General features: G+C 33.8%; 2 protein-coding genes across 3 annotated transcripts; one reads left to right on the forward strand and one right to left on the reverse strand.

Annotated features, from left to right (window-relative positions):
- Positions 1 to 2,675: 2,675 nt before the first annotated feature.
- On the forward strand, positions 2,676 to 4,749 carry LOC123197441 (putative pentatricopeptide repeat-containing protein At5g52630). The gene has a single exon (XM_044611754.1). The coding sequence runs from the start codon at positions 2,803 to 2,805 to the stop codon at positions 4,615 to 4,617; it is 1,815 nt and encodes a 604-aa protein (XP_044467689.1). The 5' UTR covers positions 2,676 to 2,802; the 3' UTR covers positions 4,618 to 4,749.
- A 5,315-nt stretch (positions 4,750 to 10,064) lies between these two features.
- Positions 10,065 to 14,102, reverse strand: LOC123197877 (zinc finger CCCH domain-containing protein 30-like). Of its 2 annotated transcripts, none has more exons than XM_044612371.1 (2): positions 13,818 to 14,102; positions 10,065 to 12,923 (listed from the first exon to the last, which is right to left on the reverse strand). In XM_044612371.1, the coding sequence occupies exon 2, from the start codon at positions 12,902 to 12,904 to the stop codon at positions 10,715 to 10,717; it is 2,190 nt and encodes a 729-aa protein (XP_044468306.1). In that variant the 5' UTR covers positions 12,905 to 12,923; positions 13,818 to 14,102; the 3' UTR covers positions 10,065 to 10,714. The 2 variants fall into 2 exon arrangements, with proteins under 2 accessions (XP_044468306.1, XP_044468305.1); XM_044612370.1 differs by having other exon boundaries at positions 10,065 to 12,927; positions 13,818 to 14,100.
- Positions 14,103 to 15,912: the final 1,810 nt, after the last annotated feature.

The following is a 15,912-nucleotide window of genomic DNA, read 5'->3' on the forward strand; positions in this document are numbered from 1 at the left end:
TTTTAATAGTTAACAGATGAAAAGTTGGGTTTGCACCAAACCTTTGGTGGGAAATAGTCGTTTAACATTTTCATTAATAGCAAATTAGAATTACGTCACAACACAAAAAAAATTATGTAACTTTGGATTATTAAAAAATGAGTAACACTATGTGTATCCATTTTAAATACACAAATAGATACACACTTACGTGTGTTATCATATAATTAAATGTTACTTTATATTTAATTCAAAATCACTCAATCATATGATATCACACTCTATTTGTATACTCAAAATTGATACATATAATTTTATTGTTAAAAAATACCCAGTTATAAAGGGCTATAAAAATTTGGCCAAAGGACTTATTCCTACCCAAAGTTTATTCTTTTTCCAAGATTTTACCCTTTATCTTTCAAAAACTCATATACCCACTTATAGGCTATTAAAGTTAACGAAATCCGTTAGTTTTAAAATTGTATATCATTTCCCCTCTTAAATCCTAAAAATTAACAATTTTTCCCAATCAAAGTGTTCAAAAATAATATTTTCCCCTTAAGGTTTCCAATTTTTCAAATACATTTTTTCGATAACGAGGAAACTTCTTTGGCAATCTCGAAGCAATGTCTTTTACTCTCTAGCGTGTTCTATTTCCGAAGTTGTTTCTTTTCAGTGTTGTGGGGCATCGTCGTTAGAGAACGAAGACAATTTGTCTTCATCTTTGACAACGACATCACATAGCACTAAAAAGAAACAACGTTGAAATGAGGACACATCGAAGAGGAAGAGATATTGTTTGGAGACCTTGGAGAAGTTTCTTCGTTGTCGAAAAAAATATATTTGAAAAATTGGAAATCTTAGGGGAAAAATTATTTTTGAAAACTTAGGTTGGAGAAAATGTTAGTTTTTAGGGTTTAGGAGGAGAAGACAATATAAAATTTTAATTTTTTTTTTAATATTACTGATTAAATAACAATTTTATCTTTAGAACTAGCAGATTTAGCAACCTACGGATAAGTATATAAGTTTTTAAAAGATAAATGGTAGAAACTTGGGGAAAGAATAAACTTTGGATGAGAATAAATCCTTTGGCCTGAAAATTATCCAACAAAGTTCAAAATAACTAATATAGTCATCCAATTATCCCAATATATAAATCAAATTTTCAATCTGTATCTTCCATTTTCAAAATTTTGTCCTATTTTTTGACAATTTCTTGGCCAAAAAATCCAACAAAAGACCAACCACACTCATCATCCAAAATTGTACATATCTTGTTCATCTCTTTTGTCATCTATGGTCTTATGTATCACTCTGCTACGCATGGCTCTTCATCATTGTCATTCTTCTTTGCCATAATTCTTAAGCTCGGTTTCAAAGATTTTAATCATAGTTTAGTGTGAAAAAATCTTGATAAAGGTTAGTAGTGATTATTTCATTGATTCATCGTTTATATTTATATTTATGATATAATCTTGTGTTAATGCACTTAATTTTGGGTTTATGGTTGAAAGTTTGTGTTTTTTTGTGTTTAGAGATTAAATTGTGAATTTGTTTGAGATTCATTGTGTTTGAAGTAAAGCTAGGAAAATGGTGGCCGACCTATTAGCCTAAAACCTCAAGCCTAGGCCCTTATTTTTTGAAATATAGGTAAGGCTACAATCAAATTGAGATGAGTATAGTGTTCTTCAGTTTAAACTTGAGCTTAAGAGAGAAAGTGAGGGCTCAACTTAACCCCAAGTTGACTCAAGAATGGCCAACACATCTAAAACTCACCAAGACTCAACTCAATCATCATATCACTAGCTCACAATAATCCTCAAATAAACAACAACCTACACCAACTCTACACTCTATTTTACTTATTTCACTTTGCAAAATTTACAGTGAGAACAAGTCTTTGGCTGGGAACAAGTCTTTAGGCCTATGAAAAATAAGTGGATCTGGAGGCCCTGCCAAAATCCATTATAGCACTTAACTATGACTAAAAAACAAAAAAGAAAAAAAAAATCGTAAATTTGGTTCAAGTCTTAGCAAAATATACTAAAATAATATCATTTTCATTATTGTGAATGGTATTAGGTTTGAGTTCATTTATGATGGGTCGAATTAACTATGTTTAATTGTTTTCAACAAATGTGAAGAAGCATTTTGGAGCTTTTGAAAGTAACCTCATTAACTTCACTTGATTTAAACAGAACACTCCCTTATGTCTAAAAATTCTAGTTGGATGATGGGCAGCAATGATTGTGAAGTGTTATTATTGGGTTTCGGTCTACCCATAATAAATAAATCTGATCTGATTTATTTTAATTGTCAAGGGTCAATGAAATAAAAATTATTGATGGTTAGACTCTTATTTAAAATCTAAAACTGTTTTTTCTCAAAGGGTGTAATAGTTTTTTACTTTTTTCTTTTCTACACACAAAACCAAAATTACATAAAAATCAAGTATTCCAAAAGAAATATAGTACGTGAGATTGTGAAAATGATTCACATCAATACCTCATACAATATTCAAATGGACTCCATCATAAATTTGAAGCTAGGTATGTTATATTAAGTTTACTGTAATTTACGGAATTTACTTTGACATATTTAACTGTTTTTAACAGTTATGGTCTTATGCCCCTGTAATTCCCATACTCTTCTTTCGGTTCCCGCGTTTTTAAGTAGCGAGCTAACATCCAAAATACGAGGAGTCGTCCCTTGGTTTCTGATTGTTCAGGTTTAGGGGTAGAAGTGGCAGTAATCCATTCCTTATGCTTGGGAATTATATTTAAACCCCTAGTTCCACTAAGGTCTCTGATTGAACATCTAATGCTCCCATCATCTTCACTGCCGTCCAGCAGCAGCTTAATACTTGAACGCCCACAAAACCCTCTTAACCAATTCAGCTTTGAACAAACCTTCAGAAACATTTGCACTCTTCTCCTTTCGTTAACTCACTCAAGGAGCCTCCCTAAAGGCCTACAGCTCCATGCCCACATCATCAAATCAGGTCTTCAAATTATCCCTCTTGTCTCCCACCACCTCATCAACTTCTACTCCAAAACACAACTTCCATTATTATCCCGCCAAATCTTCCATGAAGCTCCCATTAAGTCAGCAACAACTTGGAGTTCAGTGATTTCCTCATTCGCTCAAAACGAGCTTCCTTGTCTTGCCATTGAGTACTTTCGTCGAATGCTCGGTGAATGTGCTCTTCCTGATGACCATATATTTCCTAGTGCCACTAAGTCTTGTGCGATTTTGGGAAGACTTGATGTTGGTAAAAGTGTGCATTGCCTTGTGGTGAAAACTGGGTATGATTTTGATGTGTTTGTGTGTAGTTCTTTGGTTGATATGTATGCAAAATGTGGTGATATAAAGACGGCAAGGAAAGTGTTCGATGAAATGCCTGAGAGAAATGTGGTGTCCTGGAGTGGAATGATTTATGGTTACGCGCAACTGGGTGTGAATGAGGAGGCTTTGAAGTTGTTCAAGCAAGCTCTTTATGACGATTTGGAGGTGAATGATTTCACATTTTCCAGTGTAATACATGTCTGTGGTACCTCTACGTTGCTTGAGTTAGGGAAGCAAATACATGGGTTGTGTGTGAAAACAAGCTTTGAGTTATCGAGTTTCGTGGGTAGTTCTTTGGTTTCTTTGTATTCTAAGTGTGGACTTATCGATGCAGCTTACCTGGTTTTCGAGGAGGTGCCTGTTAGGAATCTTGGAATGTGGAATGCAATGCTAATTGCGTGTGCTCAGCACTCACATACGAATAAAGCATTTAATTTGTTCAAAGAGATGGAAATCCGTGGGATTAAACCAAATTTTATTACATTTTTGTGTGTTCTATATGCTTGTAGTCATGCAGGGTTAGTTGAAAAGGGGCAATATTACTTTGAGCTAATGAAGGAGCATGGGATTGAGCCTGGATCTCAGCATTATGCTTCTTTGGTAGATTTGCTAGGCCGTGCTGGTAAATTGCAGGAAGCAGTTTCTGTTATCAATAAAATGCCCATTGCTCCAACAGAATCTGTATGGGGAGCACTGTTGACTGGGTGTCGTATTCATGGAGACACTGATTTGGCTGCCTATGCTGCAGATAGGATTTTTGAGTTGGATAATGTGAGCTCAGGCCTGCATGTGCTGTTATCTAATGCTTATGCTGCCGCTGGAAGGTGGGAAGATGCAGCCAAAGCTAGGAAGATGCTAAGGGACCGAGGGGTGAAGAAGGAAACTGGTTTGAGTTGGGTTGAGGAGGGAAACAGAGTTCATACATTTGCTGCAGGAGATAGATCTCACCTGAGAACAGAAGAAATTTATCAGAAGTTAGAGGAATTGGGGGAAGAAATGGAAAGAGCTGGTTATGTTGCAGATACAAGTTTTGTTTTGCGCGAAGTGGATGGTGAAGAAAAGAATCAGTCAATTAGATATCATAGTGAGAGACTAGCTATTGCTTTTGGGATGATTACATTTCCACCTGATAGGCCCATAAGGGTTATGAAGAACTTGCGAGTCTGTGGTGATTGTCACACAGCAATTAAATTTATGTCCAAGTGTTCTGGAAGAGTAATTATTGTGAGGGATAACAACCGGTTCCATCGGTTTGAGGATGGAAAATGTTCATGTGGCGACTATTGGTGAATAAATTATAAAACAATTTTGTACTGACCAAATTTTTTATACAGATGTAAAACAGTGAGGAATTTTTGCATTTCTATACTTCAAAATAACTTGAGTGTATTTAAGATCCATTTGTAAGAGAAATTTTAAGCATTTGAGCCCTCTTTTTCTGTTAAAAGTTCCATTCTGTTGTTAGGACTGATGGCTGGTGTTCAGTTCTCACTGAGACTATGTTTGAACGCAGGATGTGTATCCAGTGACAAATTTACTGCACTGCTAAAGTGCCTCTTCAGTGTATGGCTGCCTCTGTTTCGTGTGCACATGCACAGGTTTTCAGTACATATTTGTCATACCGTTTGCAGCATACAAAATGAGTAAAATCTAATCATATTTGGCAGGATTCTTGCCATGATGCTTTCTTCTTTGTCACATTTATTTTGCATGTGTCTCAAACATGCTCTGTTTCTTTGGTGCCACATTAGTATCTTTTGACCGATAATGCTTAGCCACTAAGTTGGATTTGGATGGAGAGCCTGCTTTGAACTCAATTCACCTTCAATTTCCTTTAATAACTTAAGGAATCCAAGCAAAATAATATAATAAAAGAAAAGATGTGGGGATTACATGTTTCAACATGAGTGGTTCCATCATACTCATGATATGTCACCAAAATATGATCCATCTCTGCCTCAATTGAAAGCACCCAAGGAAGGACTTTATCCTTTCATCTACGAACTCATTCCTCAACGGTTGCCTATAACTCTATACCAAGAACTTCCTCAAGATTTTCATCATCAATATCGATATTCATATTACACTTTCATCTTCTTTTTAGGTCACATTGTAATTGTGTTGTTTCCGTATTAATTAGTAAACAATATGATACTCTTTTGCTTAAATAGAGTGAAAGGTTCATCGTATGTTATTTCTTGTAACGCTCTTATTGAAATTTTACCCTTATTTTCTTATGATTGTCATATAAAGATGTGGCGCTTGTTTCATTTTTCTAGCTAACTCTATGAAACTGTAAGAAACAATGAATTTTATATTCTTTTCTTATGATTGTCATATAAAGATGTCCTACATCTTCATCTGCAGGACAGGAACTGCCGAACTAGAACAGGACCCTAGAACTTTCTCAGGATCTGAATGCTGTCCAGAATCAGTATTCTTTCATTTTTCTGAATCCAAATGTTGTTTATTCATTTGCATGTCCTATTACTGAAGATATGAGTGTTCAAAATTCTTTGATAACCGAACCAAATCGATTTTTAAATGAAAAATCGAATTGAAAAATTAGTTATTTAAAAAACTAGTTAGTTCAAAAATATAGAAAATCGGTTTTTTTACTCTATTATTGGTTTGTCTAATTTTTAAAATCGATTAACTAAACTGAATCAATTTTAAAAAATTAATAAAATATTGAACATATTTTCAAAAAAATTGGAAAAAATAATAAAATAGGATAATTATTTGAGATTTGGTTGAAAACAATTAACCAAAAATTTGATTTAGTTAATTAGTATTTTTTATTCGGTTCAAAATCAGCTTAATTTTGGTTCATGATTTTTTTAAAATCGAAAATTCAATTCAGTTCAAAAAATTAACAAACTAATTCAATTAACCAGTTTTGAATACCCACAACTAAAAAACCTCTTATAGGATTAACCCGACATGAAAAAGTATTATGATGATTCAACTATGTGTAGATAGAATCAAAAAAATAACATATGTAAAGGCATTATCACTTTTATCTTTCATGCAATTGCCCAAATTTAACTTCTACATCGTCTGAAATTCCTTATTATAATGTATGTTGACAGAAGAAAGCTAGCTCTGGTGTGGTTTGCTAGTTCATCTTGTTTCACCAATGGCATCTTGTTGAATTATACAGGCCTCGATTCAATATTACTACTGACTAGAGTGAATGCTTCTTCAATTTCCTATAATTTTAACTGCTGAACCTTAAGCTTGAACCGTGTTAACACCAAATCTTAATGGCGTTTTGATACATCTTTTTGTTGAGTTCATGGTGGTGAGCAATTTCTTCATGGACTTGCTGATGCTGCAGACTTTATAGGGAGACTCATTTTACGTGATGAAGGTGTTTAATCACCTAATAAGTCATCTATGTGCTTTGCATGTACATTGGAAAGTGAAGAAGCCCCCTCCAGTCTACCCACAGCAAGTGTAAGGTTCTGTATTCTCGTTGATGAAATATGAATAAAACTATTATACCATCACTAATAGCTTAAACCAGACACAATAGTGGATTATCTCAGAATGTCTCATGTTGGGTGAAATCCAGTTCAATCAGTCGTGCCCACGAATTATGCAGGTCAACTTATAAACATGGCAAGACCTGTAGCACAACTCAAAGTTTTCTAAGCTGTGCCTTCATGGGCTCTTAACAAATCGATCTGTGTTTTTGTAAGTTTGCCTATTATATTATTTTTTATATTTTAATTATTTTTTAATTTTTTTCAGATCATATTGGGCCAGCTCATGGACTGCATCCCAAAACCTGTGGCACGGTTCTGTGGGCGGTGCCACCATAAGCTGTGCCAAAAAAATAATGGGAAATATAAAGGGCTTAATCTGACCATACAAAAGTTGACAAAACTTGTCCACCACATTATATTATATGATAATATTTTATTATAAAAATTAAAAAATTATTTTAAAGATAAATTATTTAAAATATTACTGAATATAAATATTTATTATATTTAATAAAATTTAATAGATATAAATAATTATTATGTTTGATTAGAGGTAATAAAAAATATCAATATATTATTTTACTTAAATATTTTTAGATATAATTATTCTAAAATATTTTTTATGTTATTTATTATATTAATTAAAAATGAGATTATTTTTATTCTAAAAAATTAATAAATAAAAATATAATTATAATAAAATCGATATTATCTTAATAGTCTTTTAATACCTAAGATGGAGGTAAAAATTTTATTACCATCTATATTACCTGTCATATTACTATTGATAATAGAATATTAACGTAATCTTTTATTATTGACAAACTAAACAAAATAATGTAAGTAATAAAAAATATATTATCAAGAAAATTTTTTATTCTTTACAAACCAAACACCCCGTTAAAACATTCAGTAACATGGTCCTAATTTTATCCACTTATTATTTTTTACCAATAAACTATATATATTTATTTTAGATTTACAAATGGGTATATACTTGACATGTGTCATTAGGGAATTTTGAATTAAAGATAAAATAATACTTAATCACATAATGACACAAACGAGTGTATACATATTTGTGTATGCAAAATGAATACACATAACATTATTTTTTACACTCATTATATCAAAAATGGTGTTATATATATAAATAATATACATAAATAATGATATATCACTATGTAATTAAATAGTTTTAAATTAAAAATAAAACAACATTTAATCACATAGTAATATGTCATTATTTATATATAAAATTAAAGAGCAATACTATATGTATTCACTTTGGGTACACAAATATACACATACTCATATGTGTCATCATATGATTGGTTATTGTTTTATTCTTAATTTAAAATCATCCAATCACATGATGACACATATAAATGTATATATATTTGTGTACCCAAAGTGGGTACACATAGTTTTATTAAAAATTAAATATATTATTTATATCATAATTTAATTGTTATATTAATAATTATAAAAAAATATAACAATATAAATAGATAAAACCTCAAGATACCAAAAAAAGAAAAAAAAAAATTACATTCGAAAGTTAAATCATTTATAAGAAAACTATACGGTTGGAATAAGGCGGCTGTACTAGTGTTCTTGGGGGACATTTATTTGGCACCTTATAATTGCTCCGTCCAGTGAGAATTGGCTTCACTACACCAATCCCTACCCGTATTTAAAAAAATTTTCTGATATTTTTCAATTTATTTTAACTTGGCCAAAACTTGTCATTTGCCCATGTAAATTTTAATTGCAAGCAATCGATTTCATATTCGAAACAAAATGATTGCTTGCATCTCTCAAAATGCCAACAATTTGACCAAATACAGTGCAGATTATTTTTTTTCCCTTAATCTGATAATTTTATCTAAGTCATTAGACAGAGAGGATTAGTATAACAATAAAATTATGAATATAATTTTTATGTATAATTTTATATATAAATAACGATAATTTACTATATGATTGAATGTTAGTTATTTTTAATTTTTACTTATTCAATTATATAATGATATATTATTATTTGTATACTATTATTCAACCAATGTGAAAGATGGGGCAATAATAAGGGAAGGGATGGCCTAGGGCTAGGGCTGAAAACAACAACATAACTACTGGCATTTGTTAAGCATTACAGAAAGGACGAGGCATTTATGGTTACCCAAAATGGCAAATCTTCTTAACTTCTTCTTTGAACTTAAACGTACAATGCCCCAACCCACCAAACCTATAACATCCCATCCCATCCCATTAACTTTAATCAATCAAATTAATTAGGATTTGTTGCTTGAAACTTTTTCCCCCACTCCATTCAATTTGAATCATTGATTTTATAACATTATTAAGAGCAATATTATACTTACCTACTTTAATTATACAAATAAGTATACACTTATATGTGTTAACAAAGGTTTAAATCATTTTCAATAACTAGACAAATCAAATCAAACCCATATTCATTTTCATGCTTCAACTATTTGTATCAATTAACAATAATTGTAAACATAGCCTATGTATCTCTCTTTTGCTTGGCTTCTTTTCTTTCTTTTTCCTTTAATCATTTATTTTCTAATGTTTGTTGTGTTGTCTTTTAAGCTTATTGTATTATAAACTCACATATCTTATAAATATAAAAAATATTTGGGTTTCTGTCATAGACCCTCTAGTGGATTTAATTATTTATATTTATATATAGCTAGTGTTTCAAAATAACATTTCACATCAAAAGCTGACTAAAATTCTCTAATAAAATGTTTATCCTGAATAAAATTGATCAAAATCCTCCCCTTAATTACATTCAAAAGACTATGGTACAGGGACTAAGGAAAGGCGCCGAAAGGCAGGGGGAGGAGGCGGACTTGCTTTCAACTTGCTATCAATGGTCAAGCAACATGATAAATGTTGGTATTTCTGTCTGTCACTTCACTTGCAATTATATTTGGCTGGACTTCTTCATGTAATGGAAAGGCATAATTCTTGACACGTGTGGAATTTGAATTTGCTGAGATAAATCCCACATCCCCACCCAGATAATATATATCTAATAAAGGTTTCAATTTAGCATCAGATCTTGCCCACATTCCCAGATTGAAGAATCTTTTGTTTTTGTATAAATGCGGATTTCCACACAAACCCCAATTCCCATTAGTGGGATTTGGATTCCACCACATCACAATTCACAACATCCCATCAACAACTTCATTTTATTGCAATATAAACAATCAATGGAATGAAATGTTGTTGATTACTCAAGGCAACTGACTTTATTAAAACGATAACAACAATAATAATACCAATATAACATAGTTTAATGTTACATCATTACAAAAGGATCATTAGTTTGCTCTCTTCCCCCAACAATTATTGACTCCAAGCTACTACAAAAGAAACCAAATTCCCCTCTAGTAATCCCCAAAAAATGGACCAACTAACACTTCTTGAAATTGCATCTTCCTTCCTAATCTCCAAAGATGATCATGAATATAGCAGAAAGGAATGACAAACCAAACTTTGAGCTTTTAGTTTTCATTGTACATTAACATGTTGCTCATTTTTAGAAGGAAAAAAATATTGAAAATAATAGGAATTTCGATTTGAAGATATTTAAGATTATAATAAAAAAACTCAACTAGCCTAGGCCTTTAGTCTTGTGAGTAAAACCCAGAGGTTTCTCATCACCTTTTTTTCTAGCTTCTGTCATAATAATAAATGATGAAACTAAATTTCCCTTTTCGATCTACTTTCTTCCCCCAACTTCCTTGTTTCTGTTTCTGTAAATCTTACACATCCGCCTTTGACATCGACCCAAAAAAAAGACACATTATTTACCAAAAAAGTTTCTTGTTCACTGTCTCAGGGCCCAGTAAAAAAGGGTTTCAATTTTGCTGAGCCACAAGTTGGTCAAGCTGAATTTGGTCAAGCCATGCTCCCAAAACAGCATAATCAACTGATTCAATTTGAAGATTCATATTCGAACCGTCACTTGAAGAAGGGGCAGCTGGCACACCCGAGACAGGTGTTGCCAGCTGTTCTTTCATCTCGGTTGGAGACTCTTTAACAAGTGATTGAACCCATGACAAATCAGGTTCTTCTCCATTGCCAAACTCAAATGAAGAAGATCTCCTGTGCTTACCCAATTCATCTGTAGTTACGGCCCAATCTGGCTTCCCATTGGAAGAAACCCATTTTGACCAAGAATTTATGGGAGAACCAACAGCTGCAGTGGAGTTGGAACCAAGTTCTCGAGAACTAAGACTACGTAACTGTTGCTGCTTCTCACGTTGGGCTAACAATGACATTCGAGAGCTCAATGGAGATATAGGCTCCATATTCCGAGGAGACATCCTTCCAGATGATGGCACACCAAAAGAGGCCTGCAATAGAGGGTGATCAACATTCTTAGGAGAGAAATTTGTGTTGATAGGCGATAACATGCTCTGCTGCTGCTGGAATTGATTGAGAACTGCAGATTTATGTTTTGGCGAGAAAACAGCAGAAGCCAGAGCTTGATCAGGGTAACGAGGAGATGAGCTCTCAGCAGAAAAGAGGTCATCAAGATTTGATGGAGTTAGAACTTTCAACCGGCCAGAACGGTTCAAGGAATTAGAACTCGGAGATGGTTGTGAGAGGCTGGATAACTCATTAATGAGCTGCTGCTGATCAAAATCTGGGAGCATATTAAAATCTTCTGCAGGAATGTCTCTTGCATTCAGAGAAGATCTCAAGCGACTGGTTTGAAGATTACTTCCAGGGAGATGCAGGGCCGGAACATTTGGTTGGGACCAAGCAACATTTGAGTGAGACATTCCATTAGCAGATGGAGACATTGGTGGAGTGAAAGGTGAAGGAGACATGACAGACACTGATGACGGAGAGCCAGGCAAAAGGCTCAATGCAGCAGCAAAATCCATGCCAGTAGCACCAGAGGTACTTGAGCGAGGAGAAGGGACAGCCGAACCTGTAGACACATACAATGGTCGGAGTTCCTCAGGAGTGTGTGCAAAGAAGCAGACTCTTCTAGCACAATTTGTACCATCCTTGCAAAGCCGGGTTCGATATTGAGCTGGGTGGAGCCAACACTCAAAAACACCATGAGCATACTCACACATATCTCCACGTCTACAAGCCCCCTTTCTGAAATCAGGACAAGGAACACAACTGTAATGAAACTTTCTTGGATCCCTTCTTCGAGCATTTTCCCCTGGGTGCACAAATGGGCACTCAGTCCAATCATGTGAATAGGCACGTGAACAAGGCCGCACCTTGAATGAGTACATCCTGAATTCATCAGTGGAATATATGCTGTTTTTGATGTCTGGGAGAGACGGGTCAATAGGATATTCTTTCTTCTCTAATGCATAAGAAATAGGAGCATCATTTAACTTAGACTTCCTAGGGGAATCCGAAGCAAATGTTGGGGACCCATTTTCAAAAGAAGGTGAAAGAGGTGGTGAATTTGAATTAGATGTAGCAGTTGAAACCCTAAGATTGCGCTGAACCATAGAACCATCAGTTGCAAGGAGTTCTTCAAGAGTCAATCTCACATCCTGCGGCTTAGGAGGAACAACAATAATGTCAACAGGACGATGACCATTTGCATCTACCAAATTGGGATCAGCACCAGCAGCTAAAAGCAGTTTCACAACATCAACAGCATTTAAAGCCCCGCCTGAGGCAGCACAATGAAGGGCAGTGCTGTTATCATTGCCACAAGCTCGATTTACATCAGCATCCGATTGGGAAAGAATCAATCTTATTATATCAATACTACCATATGTAGCAGCAACCATTAAAGGGGTTCTCTGCTCATTAACCATCTGCTTTGAGCCCTTCTGTCTACCATACCATAATCCATTCTCATCAATACCCGATGGATCACGCTCAATAGACCTTCTGAAGCCCTCAAAGTCATTGTTAGCAGCAAGCTCAAGCAAGCTCGCAAAAGTATCATCAGTCTCAACTGTCAAGTGATTCATGTCCATGTTGGTGTGTGTATTTTTGTCAAAGGAAATAAAAGATGGTGTCCGAGACAGTGTCAGTTTCAACCGCTCTGGTCCACAGCACATGCTTTCATTTGCTAGAAATCTAGCTGAAATTGAACACCTCATCCATTAAAATCAACCCATAGAGAAACACTAATTTCATGTATGAACTATAAAGATAAACAGTCTAAATAGCCAAGAATTAAAGGGGAAAAAACACTTAATATAGTGAAGAGAGCCAGAGTTACGCTCCAACATAGATGAGCTTGAGTTGCGACTCTCGATCAAGTATTAAGTGAAATTAAATCTTTGGAGATGTAATATCCCCTATAAGTTTAGGACAAATTGGTTGTAAATAGAAGCACCAAATGTAGACAATAGAATGACTAAGTCACCAGCCATACAATATAATCCGGTTCAACCTCAAAAACCGGAGAAGAAGTAAATATGACTCCGGGAATTTTTTTTCTTAAATTCTGTAAACAACCTGTACTCATTTTCCCTCACTTTCTTGCTTAATCTTTGAAACAAAACAAAGAGTCAAGACACAGATACATATAATCTAAGACTCAACAGCTTACTTTATCCAACCTTCCAAGCAACCAAACATCTAGCAATTGAATATTCAGTATCCAATCTTCTCATTTTCCCCAAAAGAGAAGACTTTCCCCCTAATTTTCCCGTGTTTTTCTCGGTAAACAAAAAAAAAGAAAAAAAAAAAAGGATCAAAACAGAAACAAGTCAAAAGCATCACAATCAAAACCAAAAGAAGAATCAATTACAAAATAGTAAAAGATCTGAAACAAACAAAATCTATATCATTCATTCTCATCATTTCTTAACTAAACATGAAAAATCAAAAGCTCCTCCCACATGTGATCACTCACACACTCATTAAATCAAAAGCATGACTGTCTCAACCACGTATTCATCGATACAGCACGAACACGCACGTGATCATAAGTACATAAACAAGTGAAAGAAAAGCGAATCTTACCAATTCACAGAGAAAGAAAGAAAAAGAAGCCATGCGTACAACTTCACAGATCTAATCTTTGAACCTTCAACTCAAACTTCCACTAAGAGCAATGAAGAGAGTAGAACAAAGCTTTCTTCATCATCTCCATTTCTTAAGTTCTGCCATGAGAACCAAAAAAGAGGAAGAAATTAAATTAATTAAAAAATAAAAAATAAACTTTGTTTAATTTTTGTGTTTTTGATAAAATCGCCTCCCCAATGGTAGAAAGAAAGAGAAAAACTAGAATTATTAAAGACAAGCGCACTGAGAATTTTGATACTCTGTGATTTTTAAAATATTCTTCCACTTTTAAATCAGCCAGTCACATCACGACGCGTCATGTGCCAAGGTGTGTTCTAAGGATAAATATGTTATTTTATGCGTCAGTTCTTATTTGTTCATTTGACGTGGCGACGTTCTGTTGGTCTGTAGTGTGCATTTTAGACAGTATCGAAACGACAACGTAGATGGTGTGTAATAATTTAACCGTGTCTCGGGTCAAATTTTATAGAAATTCAACCCAAATTCACCCTACATGAAAGTTAATTTTGATGGGAGTGATCAAGTGTTGTACGTTTCAGAATTAAATGCGACTGTCGAGTGATCTGGCAGTTCTTAATGTGAAAAATCTCTGAAGTTGTCCAGTTTAAAGTTTGAAAAGTTGAAATACCCTCAGAAGTCTCTGGAAAAGACATGATCATCGCACATCCGAGCGATGATCTTGTGACACGTGTGGTTTGTGATATTATAAGCAAATGCCACGGAGTACTGAAATATAGACCAAGGTTTTAAGTTCCCGGGTAGAAAGGTAACAAAGGTGATGGGTTGTTAGATAAGTCAGTAGAGAGAGGTGACCGGCGGAGCCGGTGACAACTCGCTTGCGGAAGGTGGATTAAACTGGATTTAAAAGAGTACTGGCGTCCGCCTATAGGAGAGAGACTTGAGGCTGTCTGGATTTCAAGTCTGCTACATAGAAGAAGGGGAGCAGGGCGGACTTGAAAAAAGAGTCAATTGTGATTAAATGATTGAGTCAAATCACAAGGGGAGGGAAAGCATGGAGCAACCATTGACACAAATGGAAAAAAAAGAAAGTTATTGTTTAATTTAATTATGAATAAAAATTATTAAGGAGAGCCGATCCTAATTGACCAAAACTATGAACGAAAGAAAATATAATAATTTTTAATTTTAGGATAAGAGATTTATTTATGTGTGATGATGGATACACACTAGAATATTATTAAAGAAATAAAACTTTTTAATTTTATATTAAAATAATAAAACAATAAAAGAATAGCGTTCAAGAGGATGATATGACAACTTTTTTATTAAAAATATATACGTGATAGTTCATGTCACTTGATTGAATTTATATTATATTAATTCAAATTTTTTATTAAAATAGCAATTCGGATTAACTCTAATTTCATTTGTCTAACTAATACAGTTAGAATCCTAGTTACCAATATATATATATATATATATACACACACAAGAGTCGTTAATAAATAAATAAATAGTTATTAAATATTTTCAATAAGAACATTTATATTTATTAAGCATAGACATTTAGAAAAATAATTTAAGAGGACTAATTTTCTTTCTATCTCTCTCTGATGTGCCATTAATTTTTAATTTAACTACTTAAATATTTAGTAAATCTTACCATAAATAGCACAACTCGGACTCGTTGGCAGAGGCAACCCCTCCCCATTTCTTAAGATTTTCTCTCATAATTTGTTATTTATTTATTTGAAAGCCAAATATAATTAATATTATTTTATTATTTAATTAAATAAATACTAAGTTGATTGATGCTTGAAAGTAACACAACAATGAAATTCAACGAACGGAATTGAGCTTGTCCTTGAAAAGCTATGTACAATTCACTTGATTTGGGCAGCATCAAAAGTTGACCGGCCTGGGTCGCCAGAATTTATCCATATCTATTTCGAAAACTGCATTTTTGTTGTATTATATGCTTCATATTTGCCGTCTACAGCTTATTAAATTTAATTAGAGTGAATCACATGTTCACACTCCGGGTTTGGTCTAAAGACACTTTTCACCCATT

This window comes from Mangifera indica, chromosome 15, assembly GCF_011075055.1.
Source record: "Mangifera indica cultivar Alphonso chromosome 15, CATAS_Mindica_2.1, whole genome shotgun sequence".
NCBI lineage: Eukaryota > Viridiplantae > Streptophyta > Magnoliopsida > Sapindales > Anacardiaceae > Mangifera > Mangifera indica.